This window comes from Rattus norvegicus, chromosome 19 (genome assembly GCF_036323735.1).
Source record: "Rattus norvegicus strain BN/NHsdMcwi chromosome 19, GRCr8, whole genome shotgun sequence".
NCBI classification, from domain to species: domain Eukaryota; kingdom Metazoa; phylum Chordata; class Mammalia; order Rodentia; family Muridae; genus Rattus; species Rattus norvegicus.
The window spans coordinates 40,195,966-40,213,366 of record NC_086037.1 but is presented as its reverse complement, the minus strand read 5'-3'; the positions used below and the strand labels follow the sequence as shown (position 1 = coordinate 40,213,366).

Sequence of the window (17,401 nt, the reverse complement as noted above, 5' to 3'; positions counted from 1 at the left end):
GTATTGACGGACGCGGCCGCCGCTGCTCCAATTTATATCCACCTACCTCTCATCCCAACCTGACACGACCGCTGAGCCCGCCCCTCGGTCCTTCTGACTGGTTTAGACCTACAGCTGTCCCTTCTCATTGCGTCCTAGTCGCCTCAGCAAGTTAGGCTGTGGCTCGGAACGCTGGGATCCCAGATGGCTGATTTCTATTGGCCGCACCCTGGGCCAATCAGGGTCGACCACGCGTTGTAGGGGACGCCCCCTGTTGGGGTGGGGGCCGCGAGCCCACTCAGGCGCGGTCACGTGACTGAGCCTCAGCCCAACCCCGCCCTTGCTGGTGAGAGTCCCTTGCTCGCCATGAAGTCGTTTAAAGAATCCGCGCGAGCAGTACCGGGTGTTAACCGTGCGGGACCGAGACTGGGCCTCCGTCTCGTCTCGGCCTTTTTCCATCCTTTCTGGTCAGAGGGAAGAAGCAAGGATTCTTTGCAACTTTGATGTTCCATCTATACTGCACTTAGGGAACGCCCACCGATGGCAAGCTTTTCCTATTCAGGATAAGGTCAAGGGCCAGGATCCTGGGGTTTCGCTGCATTCTGGTTCCCAGTTGTTCAGGCCAGTAGAGAATGTACCAGCTTTCTCCTCTTGTCCCGTAGTTCCCTGACAGCCTGTCAGACTACTGTGTGACATGATACAAGTCACTTCGCCTCCCTGAAATCTCAGAAGCCAACAGGGGTGACCCTGAGCTATCTGACAGAAATGCTCTTAAACCTTTCAGGGCTATCCACGGTTTGAGAGCAGGAAACATAGTGGTCTCATCGGTGTGAATGTAAGTGTGTGTCCTTGGGTGAGAGGTAGTAACCCTACCTCTATCATTTTTTACTCTTACGCTGGAAAATGGAAAGAGTCACTTCTTGTGGTCTCCCACAAACGACTTGGCTTTTGCAATTAAACGGCTATGAGCAGACAGCAAGGGGTGCCGTTTGAGAAGGAAAAAGGACACAGATGGCTGTGGTGATAGAGTTCTAAGGAGATAAGCAGGACCCTTGGATCTGGAGGCCTCTGACTCAAATCATGTGACTGTGGCCAGCACCCTGCTTGCTGCTAGGAGGAGGAAGGACAGTACCTGTAGGGGTTGGGGGATGGGAGGTGTTTCCAAACTGAGGAATTGGGAACACTGGAACAGACAAGGAACTGCACAGAAGGAATCCTTACAAAAATGGAGTGCTTCCTTCTCAGTGAGAGGAACTCAAGCAGTAATGACACTTAAGGTCAAGAAGTTGGGGGTCCACTCTGTTCCCCAGGCAGTGTCCAGAACTAAGCATTGCTGGTGTAGGTCCCTCTGGAGGACACCCAAGTCCAACAGACCTGTGACTGGCCCTGTCTCCAGTCCTGTGACTGACACATATGCCTTCTGCTTTGTCCTAGTACTTAAGAAGTTGAATGAAGCAGGGATCAAAAGTTCAATGTAATTCTCAGCTATGATGTAGTGAGTTTGAGGCCAGCCTGGGCTACATGAGACCCTGCTTCAGCACAATGAAATAATGGACTGGAGAGATTTGTTTTGGCTGCTCTTTCGAACTACCCCAGTTCTATTCCCAGCCCCCTCGTGAAGCATCAAAATGACCTGTAACTCCAGTTTCAAAGGGTCTGAAACCCTCTTCTGTGGGCACCAGACATCAAATGGTAGAGAGAAATACGTGCAGGCGAAACACCTATACGAATAAAATGAAATTTAAAAACTAAAAAAGAAACCAAATGTGGCAAAGCACAGCTGTCAACTTCAGCAGGATCGCAGGCAGGAACATGGGAGTCACCCAGGAGCTCTTGACCTGCTAGCTTGTAACCCAGAAGGAAAAAAAGAACAAGAGACTCGGTGTCAGATAAGGTGGAAGGTGAGAGCTGAAGTCCTCTGACCCAAGCACACATTCAGCCCCAGCATTGGGAGGGCCAATGAGTTCCAGGTCAGCCTGGTGTCACTTAGTGCAGTCTAGGTCAGTCAGAGTTACATAGTGAGATCCTGTCACAAAAGAAGAAAATAAGGTGTTTTGAAGCTGAGGAGAAAGGGGTCTAAACTGATGAAACCTGAATACATGATTTGTCTATAACCGGATTGGAATCAGGAAGTACTAGAAATGATGTGTAACGGGCTTAAATAATGAGTTTCTCTCTTAACACACACCAGAAAGGGACATCGAATCCCACTACAGATGACTGTGAACCACCATGTGGTTGCTGGGAATTGAACTCGGGACCTCTGGAAGAACAGTCGCTGCTCTTAACCACTGAGCCATCTCTCCAGCCCAATTAATGAGTTTCTGAGAGTGTCTCAGGACTGGGGATGTGTACCTCTGTGATGGAGCCCTTGCCTAGCAAAACCTAAGGTCTGCGTTCCATCCCTATACTGGAAAAAAAAAGTCTGAAGCATGGTCCACTTTTAGATTGTTGTTACCAAATAACTGTGTGTGTGTGTGTGTGTGTGTGTGTGTGTGTGTGTGTGTGCGCGTGCGCGCGCGCGCGCGCACGGGTGCCCACGCGTGTGTTGACTATTGCTTCTCACAATAAACTGGGTTCCTTTACACCAGTTAAGATAACTGAGGGACAGGAATATTAAGTAGTTTTTTTAATATTTAACCAATTTAATAAGCTAAGAGTGACATAAACGAGGCTGGAGGGATGGCTCAGTAGTTAAGAGCACTGGCTGCTCTTTCAGAAGACCCGTGTTCAATTTCCAGCACCCACATGGTACTGTCTGTAACACTATTTCCAGACGATCTGACACCCTCACACGTGCAGGCAAAGGACCAATGCACATAAAAATTGTTGTTTTTATATTTTTGTGATGACGTGGGTCTTACTAAGTTGCCAGACTGGCTTTGAGCTCACGGATTCATGTCTTGCCCTTTCAAGAGTTACTCTGGTTGGGTTTTGTTTGTTTTTTTTTCTAAACGTTAAGCTAATACTCTACTGCTCCTTAGCCATCCACCTACTTTGAGACAGCGTCTTCGTCTTTGATATATATGTAGACCAGGCTGGCCTGGAACTTACTGAGATCTGCCTGCTTCTGCTGGGATTAAAGATGTATACCATTAAATTCAACTTCTTTTCTTCTTCTTGCTTTCTTTTTAAATATTTATTGTTATTTTTTACATATATGCTTGCCTGAACATATGTATACATACCTCACCCATGCCTGGGGCCCACAAAACCAGAAGAGGACATCAGATCCCCTGGTACAGGTTACTGGTGGTTGTGATCTGCCTCGTGGGCGCTGAGAAGCAAACCTGGGTCCTCTGAAGGAGCAACAAGTTCTCTTAACCCACTGATGCGTTTTTCCAGCCCCAAGCGTGTTTTTTAAAAAACCTAAATTTTCGAGTTTTTTTTTTTACATTTTAGTGTGTGTGTGTGTGTGTATCACATGCGTGTGGAGGTCAGGGAAATTCTGCAAGATTCAGTTCTTTCCTTGGACCTTGTAGGTCTCTGGGATAGGGGTGTGTGTGTGTGTGTGTGTGTGTGTGTGTGTGTGTATCACATGCGTGTGGAGGTCAGGGAAATTCTGCAAGATTCAGTTCTTTCCTTGGACCTTGTAGGTCTCTGGGATAGAATACAAGCTGTTGGTGTTGGTAACAAGTACCTTTGCTCCATGCCACAGCGACTCCGGTGTTTCCTTCATTCATCCCTCCCACTGAAGTGCTCTTTGATAACATCTTTGGACTGAAACTCTTTACCATAATCGTTGACTACACAACTGCAGCCAACCAAATTTACAGCCCCTCCCCCCCATGAATTTTACAGACGCTTGCCTACCCCTTCACCTAGTTTCTTCTCATCAGCTTCAATTAGGTTGATTTTGTGCTCAGCGCAAAGGGCCTCCATGATGGTTTGGTGCAAACATGAAACAATGGGTTTGACGGCTTTGTGGATAATATATGCTAGGTAATCATGACGGTGGCGGTTCCCACAGCTGTTCCAAAGCAGTAAGTACCTTCAACCTCTGAGCATATAGCCTGGCTATATAGGACCCAGTACCTTCCTCTGACTTCCGACGGCACTGGATCCCCAGAAACTGGAGTTAAGGATCATCGAGAGCCACCATGTAGGTGCTGGAAAATGAGACTGGGCCCTCTGGAAGGTCACCCAGTGGTCTTTCAACCATATCTCCAGCCCAGACTCCAAAGAGCAATCTGTTTATTTTTCATTTTATTTATTTTGTTTTTCAAGATAGGGTTCCTCTGTATAGCCCTGCCTGTCCTAGACCTTACTCTGTAGACCAGCTTTTTGTGAGCTGGAGAGATGGTTCAGTGGTTAAGAGCCCTGACTGCTCTTCCAGAGGTCCTGAGTTCAAATCCCAGCAACCACATAGTGGCTCACAAGCATTTGTGATAGTGTCTGATGCCCTCTTCTAGTGTGCATGAAGACAGGGACAGTGTACTCACATACATGAAATTTTTAAAAATTGCTTTTAAAAAAGTGCTTCTTGCTTTTGCAAAGGACCTAGGTTTGTTTCTCAGTACCCACACAGTGGCTAACAACTGTAATACCAGAAGATCTGATACCCTCTTGTCATTTGCATTTGCATATGTATGAAAGATAAATAAAACAGAGAGGATGGGGGTGGGGGAGTTTGTTGTTCTTGCAGAAGACCCAAGTTCGGGGCTGGGGATTTAGCTCAGTGATAGAGTGCTTGCCTAGCAAGCGCAAGGCCCTGGGTTCGGTCCTCAGCTCCGGGGGGGAAAAAAAAGAAGACTCAAGTTCAGAGTCTAGCATCCACACTGAGATGCTCATAACCAACTGTCTCCAGCTCCAGGGATCCAGAGCCTCTGACCTTGGCAGGCATCTGCTTTCATGTGCACAATCTACACACACACACACACACACACACACACACACAGAGAGAGAGAGAGAGAGAGAGAGAGAGAGAGAGAGTAGCACATGACTTTATTATTAGCACTTGGTAGAGGAAGGTGGATCTCTGTGAGTTCCAGGCCAGCCTATCTTCTTTAAGTAAAGAACTAAGCCAGGGCTGGAGAGAAGGCTCAGTGGTTAAGAGCACTTGCCTCTCTTTCAGAGGACTTGTGTTCTAGTTACAGCAGCCATATTAGGAGACTCATAACCAAAGGCAACTGGAGCTCCTGGGACCTGACACTCTGGCCTCTTTGGGCAACTGCACTCTCATGCAAATGCAGACACACACTTATAGTTAATTTAAAATAATAAAAATAGAAATATAAAAATACTTTAAAGGCCACTGTTTAACATGTCAAGACATTATGTTTCTACCAGAGCAGAAAACTTTTGTCCAAATAATGGAAACACAACATACAGTACAGTCTCAATCTTGAGAAAGTCTTGGTAAATCAAGCAGTATTTACTGAGCATTGTGCGGAGTGACATGAAGTGACACCACAGTGTGCATGTTTTGTGTTCAGAACTAAGGCTAGGCCTGGTAGGATGGCTTGGTGGGTACAAGTGTTTTTGACTAAAACCTAGGGAACTAAATTATACCTCAGGGTAGAAGGAGATAATTGAGGCCCCAAAGTTGTCCTCTGATCTCCACATGTGTACATTCACACATGCATACATGTATAATGAAACCATTCCAAAACACAAAAGCAAAACCAACCAACCAACCAACCAATCAATCAAGAGGCTGCCGTGGTTGCCTAGCCCAACATGGCCAAGAGCTGCCAGAGACACCTTGAACTCACTGCATTTGATTTTGAATTAATTTGGTCACTGAATATTAAGAAGGCTTTTACTATTGCCAGTTTTTTTTAATTTATTTTTTTTCTTTTTTCTTTTTTTCGGAGCTGGGGGCCGAACCCAGGGCCTTGCGTTTGCTAGGCAAGCGCTCTACCACTGAGCTAAATCCCCAACCCCTAATTTATTTATTAATTATATATGAGCACACTGTAGCTGTCTTCAGAAACACCAGAAGAGGGCATCGGATCCCTGTGACAGAAGGTTGTGAGCCACCATGTGGTTGCTGGGATTTGAACTCAGGATCTCTGGAACAGCAGTCAGTGCTCTTAACTGCTGAGCCATCTCTCCAGCCCTGCCAGTTGTTTTTTTAACTCCCACACTGAGTTACAGGACCACGTACGGATGAGACCCGAGGTTTGTTTTGGTTTCTGTTTGGTTGTTTTTTGGTTTCTTGAGACATGGTGTTTCTGTGTAGCTCTGGCTATCCTGAAACTTGTTCTGTAGATCCGGATGGGCTTAAACTTGGAGATCTGCCTGCCTCTGTCACATGAGTGCTGGGATACCTCTCACCCACCTGCCTCGCTCCCTCCCTCACCCCACTCCCAGGCCCCAGCTGTGACTCACAGTTTGTCAGAAGCATCAATGTAATATTGCATTGACCTCCTGAGAGCACAGAGAAGCCGGAGGGTTTATAATTTTTTGTCAACTTCCTGTAGGTTGACATTTTTGCCTTTGAGCCTCATCTGTTCTCTTGTAGAAGTAGAAGATTTTTGTATAGTATCTACATCACGAATTCTAGGGAGAACTTAAAAAACCTGAAGTACGGGGTTGGGGATTTAGCTCAGTGGTAGAGCGCTTGCCTAGCAAGCGCAAGGCCCTGGGTTCGGTTCCCAGCTCCAAAAAAAAAAAAAAGAAAAAAAGAAAAAAACAAAAACAAAAACAAACAAAACAAAAAACCAAAAACCTGAAGTACTCCATGCAGGTCAGCAGGCTCTGCAACTGTCTTAAGTGAATCCCTCTCCCCTAAACATGTATGGTCTTTACCCAGATTCTTTTTGAACAGGTAAAAGAAGTTAATATGTGCAGAGTGGGGCACTGGAAAGATTCCTTAGCTCTTAAGAGCAGTTGTTATAAGTCCTCTTGCATAGGACCATGGTTCAAGTCCCAGAATCCACATGGTGGTTCACAACATCCATAACATCAGTTCCATGTGATCTGATGGCTATCTTCTGAGGCCACCATGCACACAAACAGACAAAAACCTCACACATAAAACAAAGTGAATAAATCCAAAACAACAACAACAGAACATCAACAGAATGGCCATGCCTAAAGCCAGGATGGCAGTGATCTGAGCCTGCTACTAGAGGCTGCATAAAAATTAGCCGGAGGGGAGGGGACACTGATTGAATTCATTTCAGTCAAGTCTTTTTTTTCTTTTCTTTTCTTTTTTTCGGAGCTGAGGACCAAACCCAGGGCCTTGTGCTTGCTAGGCAAGCGCTCTACCACTGAGCTAAATCTCCAACCCTTCAGTCAGGTCTTATAGTGTTTGTAATTCTTGCATTTGGGAGAAGTAGGCAGGAGATGAGTTCAAGGCTAGCCTCGGCTAAATAAGAACTGTCAAGATATAAAACAAAAAACCCAAAAGAAAACTACTTTCGCCCTTCAAGTCATCAAATTTATCTCACTAGTTAACTACAGGTCACTTTGGTCAAACTACATACAGCATCCTGAGGTACATTTGAGGCGCAGTTGCCACACTTAAGATGGCGACGGCCAGCTCCCAAATCGCCCGTACTTATGCCACATTAAAAATGGCGACGCATGCTCCACCGCGACTTCCGGTTCCGGTTCCGGTTTCCCTAGTCCGTCCGGCGGCCTACACACGTTAAATGCGCTAGGGATAGCCATGGCGGATAATCCCGTCTTGGAGCAGTTGCTGCGGAGGCTGGAGGTAGCTGATGGCGGCCTGGACAGCGCGGAGTTGGCTACGCAGCTGGGCGTGGAGCACCAGGCAGTGGTGGGCGCTGTGAAGAGCCTCCAGGCTCTGGGTGAAGTGAGTATGGCGCGTGCTGCTGGCCGACCTCGCTTTTATAGCTGTAGCCCATTATTGCATTTAAAAAGAATTGGTCTGGGCCCGGTTGATGGTGGTACATGCCATCCATCCCAGCATTTGGGAGGAAGAAGCAGGTGGATCTTTGAGTTCGAGGCCAGTCTAATTACAGAGCAAGTTTCAGGATAGCCAGGGCTACACAGAGAAACCCGGTCTCCAAAAACAAAATAAGTTTGTCTACAGGGCTGGAAATATGGCTCGGTGGTTAAGAGCACTGACTGCTCTTCTAGAGGTCCTGGGTTTGGGTCCTAGCACTCACAGGTAATTCAAAGACACCTTTAATCACAGCTCCAGGGGATCTGAAGCCCGCTGGCCTCTCTAGGCACTTAAGTGCAGGTAGTGTTTACAAACTCATGCAGGCACACACACATGCATGTAAATTTAAAAGAATAAATAAATCTGGGGGCTGGGGATTTAGCTCAGTGGTAGAGCGCTTACCTAGGAAGCGCAAGGCCCTGGGTTCGGTCCCCAGCTCCGAAAAAAAGAACCAAAAAAAAAAAAAAAAAAAAAAGAATAAATAAATCTGAAAAAAAAAAGAGTTATTTCAGCTAAGGACTTTGGTATGCAACTGATAGTTTCAAAATTGGAGGAAACGAGGCAGGAAGATAGGGATCCAGGGGTTCAAAACCCTCTTGGGATATAGCAAAGCAAGGTCTTGAATGAAAATGGAGCTACCTATCCTCTCTTGTCCTCCCTCACTCTCTCCCTCTTCCATTCTCTGCCCTCTCTCCTCCCCCACCCTATGGGATGATGTAAAGTTGAGATGTAACATAACTTTGTGACTGGCCTCTGAATTTAATTTATTTTTTTAGGTAGGGTCTCATTTTTGTATCCCTGACTGGCCTGGTACCTGATAAGTATACCAGACTGTTTTTTTATTATTATTTATGTTTTAAGATTTATTTATTTATTATACATAACTACACTGTAGCAGTCTTCAAACACACCAGAAGAGGGCACCAGATCTCATCACAGATGGTTGTGAGCCACCATGTGGTTGCTGGGATTTGAACTCAGGACCTCTGAAAGAGCAGTCAGTGCTCTTATCCACTGAACCATCTCCAGCCCGAGGAGACTGGTTTTGAACTCAGAGATCCACCTGCCTCTGCCTCTGCCTCTGCCTCTGCCTCTGCCTCTGCCTCCCTACTACTAAGATTAAAGGTGTGGTCTATCACAAAAGGTTCTGGTTTATTTGTGTGTGTGTGTGTGTGTGTGTGTGTGTGTGTGTGTGTGTGTGTGTGTGTTGCATGCACACATGTGCATGCATATGTACCAGGTGAGTGCAAATGCTCCAGGAAGCTGGAGAAGTTAGATGCCCTGGAATTGGTTAGCAGTGGCTGTGGGCCACCCTATGTGGAGAGCAATGCATGTCTTGACTGCTAAGGCAGGTCTTCAGCTCTGAGGCTGTCTTTGAATCTCTGGCCCAATGTTGTAGGGTAGTGGTGGTTTTGAACAACACAGACCCACGTGCCACTCATTTCCCCGCAGGTCATTGAAGCCGAGCTTCGTTCTACCAAGTGCTGGGAGCTGACTACTGAGGGTGAGGAGATTGCCCGGGAGGGCAGCCATGAGGCCCGTGTGTTTAGAAGCATCCCTCTCGAGGGCCTGGTGCAAAGTGAGCTCATGGTAGGGCCCAGGGCTGGGGTCTAGGGAGGGGATGGGATGCAAATGGCCTGAGATACAGCACTCATCACAATCCCACTTCCCTAGCAACTGCCCAGCGGCAAGGTGGGCTTCAGCAAGGCCATGTCCAACAAGTGGATCCGAGTGGACAAGAGTGCAGCCGATGGGCCCCGGGTGTTCCGCGTGGTGAGTCCTGTAGGGAAATGGCCAGGCAGGCGGGAGGCAGAGGTCGAGTGGAGCAGACACCAGCCCTCATTCCCGTGTCCTGCGGCAGGTGGACAGTATAGAGGATGAAGTACAGAGGCGGCTGCAGCAGGTCCAGGCAGGCCAGGCTGAGAAGCTGGCTGAAAAGGAAAGGAATGAGCTCCGGAAGAGGAAGCTGCTGACCGAAGTGTGAGTGGCTGCCACAGCTAGGCCCTTTTATCTGTGTGGTGCTGTGAGGATAAAGAGAGAGAGCCGCCTCGCCCATACCCAGTTGCTGCTGTTGTCAGTCTTCACCACACCCCGTTTGCCCAGGATTTGTTATTGTGGTTGTTGCTTGGGTCCTTGGTTTTGAGACAGGGTTTTCCTTTGTGGTTCTAGCTAGCCTAATACTTGATATGTAGTTCAGGCTATCCTCAAATTTGCAAAGATCTTCGTGCCTCTGCCTCCCTTGTGCTGGGATTAGAGACTTGCACCACTACACCCAGCCTCATGCAGGGTTTTGAGTGCGTGTGCTAGGCTCCCGAAGCCCTTCAGTCTTGGTTCTTGTCGCACCTGCTGCTTTCTCTATGCCTTCCAGGAAGTCAGCCAATTAAATTCCTGCTCATGTGTCACTCAAGTGAAGCCATACTGAGGCAGACTAGGTGCAGCTAGGATGGTGATCGTGACTTCCAGGCCATCCAGGACTCCAGAGTGAAACCTATTAAAAACTATTTGAGGGGTTGGGGATTTAGCTCAGTGGTAGGGCGCTTGCCTAGCAAGCGCAAGGCCCTGGGTTCGGTCCCCAGCTCCGGAAAAAAAAAAAAAAACAAAACTATTTGAGGCCATGGGACGTAGAGCTGCCGGATGGAAGTCTAGGCTCTGTGACTTGCTAGCTATGCAGACTTGGCCAACTCACCTGGCCTTTTCCAGCTAAGCTTCTTTACTTCTTACGGGGTTGTGGAATAACGGATCCTCACCCAAAATAAACTCTCAATACTTTCTTGATATCATGTCCGTCTGTATGCATATGCATCACTACTTGGACGGACTTTGGTATAAATTATATTATCACTATTTATAGAACAAATAAATGTATGAATAGGTAGAAGGAAAGTGGCCCAATAAGAAAATTTCAAATGACAGTATCAAGAAAACAATAAATAATGCAGAACTCAAGCCCACCCTGGGCTACATAAAACATCTAAACCCAGAGAGAGAGAGAGAGAGAGAGAGAGAGAGAGAGAGAGAGAGAGAGAGAGAGAGATGAAGGCTAGAAAAGTAGTTCAGTGGCTCAGTTCAGTATGTCGCAGCCTAATAGCTTGAATTCCATCCCTGGGATCCACATGGTAGAAGCAAAGAACTGATTCTCGAACTGGTTTTCTGACCTCCACATGTGAGAGCTGCACACACACACAGATAAGTGAATGTGATGATAGTTTTTAAAATATTTTAAAAGCTGGAGAGATGGCTCAGTGGTTAAGAGCCCTTGCTGCTCTTCCAGAGGTCCTGTTTTAGGTTCCTGTTGCCCATGTTGACAGCACACAACTGTCTGCCACTTTAGCTCCAAGGTCTGTGTGAGGAAAAGCTCCAGGAGATCTGATAGCTTCTTCTAGCTCCCATAGGCACCCACACATGTGTTATATATTCACACAAACATACAGACATATATAATACACATAAGTAAAGACAAAACTAGTGGGATGGCTCAGTTTTGTAAGATACTTGCAGAGTGTCTTACACCACTCTCCCACCACAGAGAGCAAGCAGAGACAGGTGGATCTGTGAGTTTAAGGCTAGCCTGGTCTCCAAAGGACTTGCAAGTCATCTAGGGCTCCATGATGACCCTGTGTCAAAAAAAAAAAAAAAAAAAAAAAGTGCAGATAAAGGCACTTTGCCATGTAATGCCTAAAACCTCCACCATCATCAGCGTTTACTATGTAACCTGACCCCCTCCAGAGAAAACCAAAAAAAAAAAAAAAAAAAAAAAAAAACCCAAACCAAACAAAAAACCAGTAAGGCAGGTTCTGAGATGGAGCTTAATTGATTACTATGCACTACTAAGTCCTGAGTTTGATCCTTAGCACCACATAATCCTGGTATGACATAGGCCTGTATTTCCAGCATATAGAAAGCAGAATTAGGAGAGCCAGTTCTAGGTCATGATTGACTGTATAGCAAATTCCAGGTCAGTGTGGGATCTGTGAAATCTTTTAAAACATCAACAACTTAAAACCAGAGTTACTTTATAGTTGGTTCTGGGATTAGCATCCAATGGCTCTCGAGATGATAGCAGTGTCTCTTTTCTTCCTCTGTTCACAGGATCCTGAAAACCTACTGGGTGAGCAAGGGCAAGGGCTTCAGCACAAGTGTGTCTAAGCAGGAGGCCGAGCTGAGCCCAGAGATGATCTCCAGGTAGGGCGAGGAGAGGGGAGAGGATGTTGGGGAGGGTTGGGCAGCTCTCCTCATGTCTCTGCACCCTGTATCTCCCCACAGTGGCTCCTGGAGGGACCGACCCTTCAAACCCTACAACTTCTCTGCCCGTGGTGTGCTCCCAGACAGTGGCCACCTGCACCCCTTACTCAAGGTCCGCTCCCAGTTCCGACAAATCTTCTTGGAGATGGGGTGAGCACACGGCCTGGGGTGGGGTTTGGAAGCTACTGGACACAGGCCTGCAGAGCAGTCAGTCATGTCTCCTGCAGGTTCACAGAGATGCCTACGGACAATTTCATCGAGAGCTCCTTCTGGAACTTTGATGCACTCTTCCAGCCTCAGCAGCACCCAGCGCGTGACCAACATGATACTTTCTTCCTGCGAGGTGGGTAGCCGGCGAGCCTGGCCAGTGCAGTAGCAGAAGCCTCAAGTCTGGATAAAGTCAAGCTTTACGGAAGGGATATTGCATTTCATAAAATGAGGTCCAGAGTCACTGTGGCCAGCCAGGCCCTGGCAGCTGGTCCCATCCTCCACTGCCATCCCTCTTCCTTGTGCCTAGTCTCTGCTTCCAAACTTGCCGGACCTGCCGTGGGACTTTGTCAGCTTAAGGCAGCCACCCAGAGTTCTTTGTTTATAGAGAAAAAGGATTTCACTCTGTGGCCTTGACTAGTCCAGAGCTCATGTAGACCAGGCTGGCCTTGGACTCACAAGGATTTCCCAGCCTTGCTAAGGCTAGGCTTAAAGGTGTAGCCACAATGCACACAAAGGTATGCATTTTATTTCATTTTTAAAATATTTATTTATTTTGCATATGAGTACAGTCTAGCTGTCCATACCAGAAGAGGGCATCAGATCTCATTACAGACAGCTGTGAGCCATCATGTGGTTGCTGGGAATTGAACTCAGGACCTTTGGAAGAGCAGTCAGTGCTCTTATCCATTGAGCCATCTCTCCAACCCATTTTATTTCATTTTATTCAGAATTCTATTGGCTGTCCTGAAACTCATTATGTAGACCAGGCTGGCCTCAAACTCACAAAAATGTACCCAGCTTTTTCTGCCTCCCTAGTGTTTGTACTAAAGGCATGTGCCACTATGCCTGAAGTGTCCCAGGTTTGTTTTGTTTTGTTTTTTCCCTGAAGACAGGGTTTCTTTGTAGACAAGGCTGGCCTGGAAATCAGAGGTTCACCTGCCTCTGCCTCTTGAGTGCTGGGATCAAAGGCATGTGTCATCACTGCCTGACCTCATGTCTAAGATTTTTAATGCCACCTAAGGACTGTAGTGTGGCATATTGGAACCTGTATTCTATCTGTCCGTAGCATAAATAAAGAAGTAAATAATCAAATTCCACCCTGGTTCTGTCCCCTCTCCTCTCACTATCATGTAAATTCTCTAAGGTTTATTTGGGGCCAGAATCCTTTTCACTAAACTGAAGTATATATGTGGGCTGGAGAAAAGGCTTTGCAGTTAAGAGCACTTGCTGCTTTTGCAGAGGACCCTAGTTTAGTTCCCAGCACCTGTATTTGATGCTCACAACAGCCTTTTAACTCCAGTTCCAAGGAATCTGATGCCATCCGGGCTCCTCAGGCACACAACAAGCTCATGTGCACACAGCCACACAGACAGATATACACACGATTGAAAAATAAAAGCAAGCCATTAAATAAGAAGCGTGTTGTCCTTAATTCTGGACATGCCCATCACTTCCACTTTTAACTTCTTTTGTTCTTTTTTGTTTTTTCAACTAGAGTCCCTCACTATAGCCCAAGCTGGCCTTGAACTCATATCCTCCTGTCTCAGCTTTTTTTTTTTTGGTTCTTTTTTTCGGAGCTGGGGACCGAACCCAGGGCCTTGCGCTTCCTAGGTAAGCGCTCTACCACTGAGCTAAATCCCCAGCCCCCTGTCTCAGCTTTTGAAGTGCTAAGACATTTTCCCTTATTATTTTGGTTGTTTAAGACAGGGTCCCACTCTATAGCCTAAGTTGACCTACAAGTCACTATGTAGCCATGATTGATCTAAGTGTCTTCTGTTCTCCTGCTTCAGCCTTCAGAATGATGGGATCACACATGTGAGCCCCCATGACTAGTTATTTGTTGTACGTGCGTGTGCACACATGCGTGCATGGGCGCATGCTGCTGTTGCTAGGGGTGGGATCTCCTGCATGCTGGCAAGTTTTCTGTCTCCAAGTTCTCTGTCCCTTGTCACAGGCCAGCCCCTGTTTCACTGTCCTTAGTCCCTCTGAAACGAGTGACTTCTCAAACTGTCTGTCGTCTCCCCTCTGAAGTGACAGGCAAGCTCCCTAAGTGCCCATTGTCGTGGTACCCAAAACTCATCTGCTCCGCTGTTCCAAACCTTCCAGCTACAGAAAGTGATACTGTTTGCCCCTCATTTACAGTTGAGGAAACCGAGGCACAGAGGGAACATCATTTGCCTAAGGCTACACAGCTGTTACATGCAAAAGACTTACTCAGGAACTAAATCTAAGTTGTTAAAGAAAAAATGTTTTGCTCATTTGCTTCTGGAAGTGCATGTTAGTGGATGAACACTTGCCAAACCTGAGGAAGGACCTGGGTTTCAGGAAGCACTGGGGGAAGTCACATACTTCTTGAGCAACGTCTCCCTGAAAGTCCTCCTGAATGCTAAGAGTCAGCTGAGTCATAGCCTGAGTAGCACAGAAGTCCTTCACCCCAGGGAGATCCACTTCCTGACTAGATAGTTCTGAGGAATCTGTGAGTGGGACAAGGGGTTAAAAATCACTGGAGATAGCAATGTTGTGCCTATAGAACTAGGGAAGGCTGGAAGCTCGTGCTGCTTGAGTCTTTAGCAAGGCTGGATGTGGTGCACACACCTTTAGTGGCAGCATTTGGGAGGCAGAGGCAGATGGATCTCTGAGTTCAGGGCCAGTCAGATCAAGTCTCAAAGCAAAGACAAGGAAGTAAGGGAGAGAGACAGAGGTCAGGACAAAGGTCCTGAGGCTGAAATGTCAGTTGGTGGCCCTGTGACTGCAGGTCATGGTCACGTAGGAATGAGAGGAGACCAGAGCAGGAGGTAATGTGTCAAAACCAGAGGGAAACTTGGGCTTTCACACAGTAAAAGGGAAGAAGGGGAAGTGGCTTCTGGAAGAGGGGAAGGTCATCAACTGAGGAGTGCCAGCAGGTACCACTGAGTGCTATGGCACAGGACCCTCCGTGGAGCAGTGCCTGACATGCAGTGGCTTCTGAGAGGTGCTCACTGGCTGACCACATGACTCTGTCTTGCCTAGATCCAGCCGAGGCCCTGCAGCTCCCAATGGACTATGTCCAGCGGGTGAAACGGACCCACTCCCAGGGTGGCTACGGCTCACAAGGGTGAGGCAGAAGCAGGACTCTTGAGAGGGGAGGGACGGGATGCTGGAGTTCCAGGACCTCAGGGCAGACATCCTGCTTTTTCTCCTGAAGCTACAAGTATACCTGGAAGCTGGAAGAGGCCCGGAAAAACCTGCTTCGCACACATACCACAGCAGCCAGCGCCCGAGCCCTCTACCGTTTAGCCCAGAAGGTGCAGCTTGTCCTGGGCAGGTGGGTGGTTGGTACTGTCCTATAGACCTTCTGACCCAGGCCAGGGCCAGGCCTGACCTGGCTATCACTCCTCCTCCCCAGAAGCCATTTACACCAGCCAAGTACTTCTCTATTGATCGTGTGTTTCGGAATGAGACGCTGGACGCCACACACCTGGCCGAGTTCCACCAGATTGAGGGTGTGATAGCTGACCATGGTCTCACCCTGGGCCACCTCATGGGTGTACTGAGGGAGTTCTTCACCAAGCTGGGTGAGCAGTCAAGCCAATACAGGCAGGCAGTGTTTGGGGGGCTGGGAGAGTGACTCTGAGGTCATCAGCCTGTCTTGGCCAACCCCTACAGGAATCACACAGCTGCGCTTCAAGCCGGCCTACAACCCCTACACAGAGCCCAGCATGGAAGTGTTCAGCTACCACCAAGGTCAGGGATGGGAGACGGCGCAGAGGGAGGTCTGAGGGACCTCACACTGGGCCTGGGTCACCCTCTTTGCCAGTCTCCTACTGCATCTTCCTGTTCTTTGTGCAGTATCGCCCAGATGCACACTCTAGCTTTCCCTTTGTCCCCACAGGTCTAAAGAAGTGGGTTGAAGTTGGCAACTCTGGAGTCTTCCGCCCTGAGATGCTCCTGCCTATGGGGCTCCCTGAGAATGTGTCTGTCATTGCTTGGGGTCTCTCTCTGGAGCGGTGAGTACCCTCCTAGGATGGTTCCATCGACTCATTCACTTGTTCACTCCTCCAGCAGTGCTGGTAGGAATGCCGTGTTCTGTGCCTGGCCCTGAGCTGTGAGCACTGGGGCACGTTTCTCTAATACTTGCAACCTGGATCCTAGTGGGAACGGAAGGGCGGTTAGCATGGCTAATCAGGAGACTCAGAAGGCCAGAGCGTTAATGTACAGAAAGTGCTATAGAGAGGACAGAGCAAGGCTTGGATAAGGAACAGCCAGTACTTGGGCTCTGAGGCTAGACTAAGCATGAACAAGGGGAGAATGGGAGGTAGGACTGGGCCAGTGGTACAACATGTTCACCGTGGGGGAGACTTTGGCATTCATTCTGAGAAAGATGGGAGCCTCTGAGAAGCAGAAGTTAATCTGACTTAGTGTTAAACTCTGTTCCTTCCCCTGTCAGCCCAACAATGATCAAATATGGTATCAATAACATCCGAGAGCTGGTGGGCCACAAGGTGAACCTGCAGATGGTATACGACAGCCCCGTGTGCCGACTGGACATTGAGCCCAGGTCCTCAAAGACACAGGAGGCTGCATGATAACAGGCTGCCCCAGCGATCCCTGTCTAGTCCCTGTGCATCCCGCAGCAGTGACCTAGTATTTATGAGGCCTCCGTGAGGCCAGCTGTCTTCCTCTGCCTCACACACCCCAAGGGTAGGGTTCCAACTATGGGAGCAGGTTCCTTGTGGTGGCTTTTAGTGGTCTGTGTAGTTTGCTTGTGAGGATGGGTTTGGGCCCTACAGGTTAGCTGTTTAATAAAGTGGGCACGTTCCCTTGGGTGGTGCCTTTTGTTAGGACTCTTGTCGTTCATTTCAATAGGTGACTCGTGGGTGTGGCCTCACTCCCGGTTCCATTCAGTGCTTGGTGGAGAGAAAGCTGGGGATGGTTCCTGGTGCGCAGTTCGGGAGTCGGGCTTAGATCCTCCATGGTCTGCTCCTAAGAGGTCCCAGTCAGTCCGAGCCAGCTCCGTGCTCCACTGAGCACTTACTGTTAATGGTGTGATGGTGTGTGTGTGTGTCTGTTGAGGTACTTATGGGAGACAATCTCGAGTGCCATCTTTAGGAGCACTCCATGTCCTCTGAGACA

At 48.0% G+C, this 17,401-nt stretch overlaps 1 protein-coding gene across 2 annotated transcripts; it reads left to right on the top strand.

Annotated features, from left to right (window-relative positions):
* Positions 1–7,536: 7,536 nt before the first annotated feature.
* On the top strand, positions 7,537–17,112 carry Farsa (phenylalanyl-tRNA synthetase subunit alpha). Of its 2 annotated transcripts, NM_001024237.2 has the most exons (13): positions 7,544–7,744; positions 9,290–9,427; positions 9,512–9,610; positions 9,699–9,817; positions 11,927–12,019; positions 12,101–12,229; positions 12,307–12,422; positions 15,299–15,383; positions 15,474–15,573; positions 15,675–15,843; positions 15,935–16,012; positions 16,161–16,275; positions 16,716–17,112. In NM_001024237.2, exons 1-13 carry the CDS (start codon positions 7,598–7,600, stop codon positions 16,852–16,854), a joined length of 1,527 nt encoding a protein of 508 aa, NP_001019408.1. In that variant the 5' UTR covers positions 7,544–7,597; the 3' UTR covers positions 16,855–17,112. The 2 variants fall into 2 exon arrangements, 1 of the variants encoding a protein (NP_001019408.1); XR_005496619.2 differs by lacking the exons at positions 16,161–16,275; positions 16,716–17,112 and having other exon boundaries at positions 7,537–7,744; positions 15,474–15,593.
* Positions 17,113–17,401: the final 289 nt, after the last annotated feature.

What these genes read in the sequence shown, in the direction of transcription:
- Farsa (NM_001024237.2), top strand. Translation starts at nt 7,598, where the DNA reads ATGGCGGATAATCCCGTCTTGGAGCAGTTGCTGCGGAGGCTGGAGGTA. An exon ending in CAAATCTTCTTGGAGATGGG is followed by an intron (nt 12,230 to 12,306) that starts GTGAGCACACGG and finishes TGTCTCCTGCAG; the next exon opens with GTTCACAGAGATGCCTACGG. An exon ending in TCTACCGTTTAGCCCAGAAG is followed by an intron (nt 15,574 to 15,674) that starts GTGCAGCTTGTC and finishes CCTCCTCCCCAG; the next exon opens with AAGCCATTTACACCAGCCAA.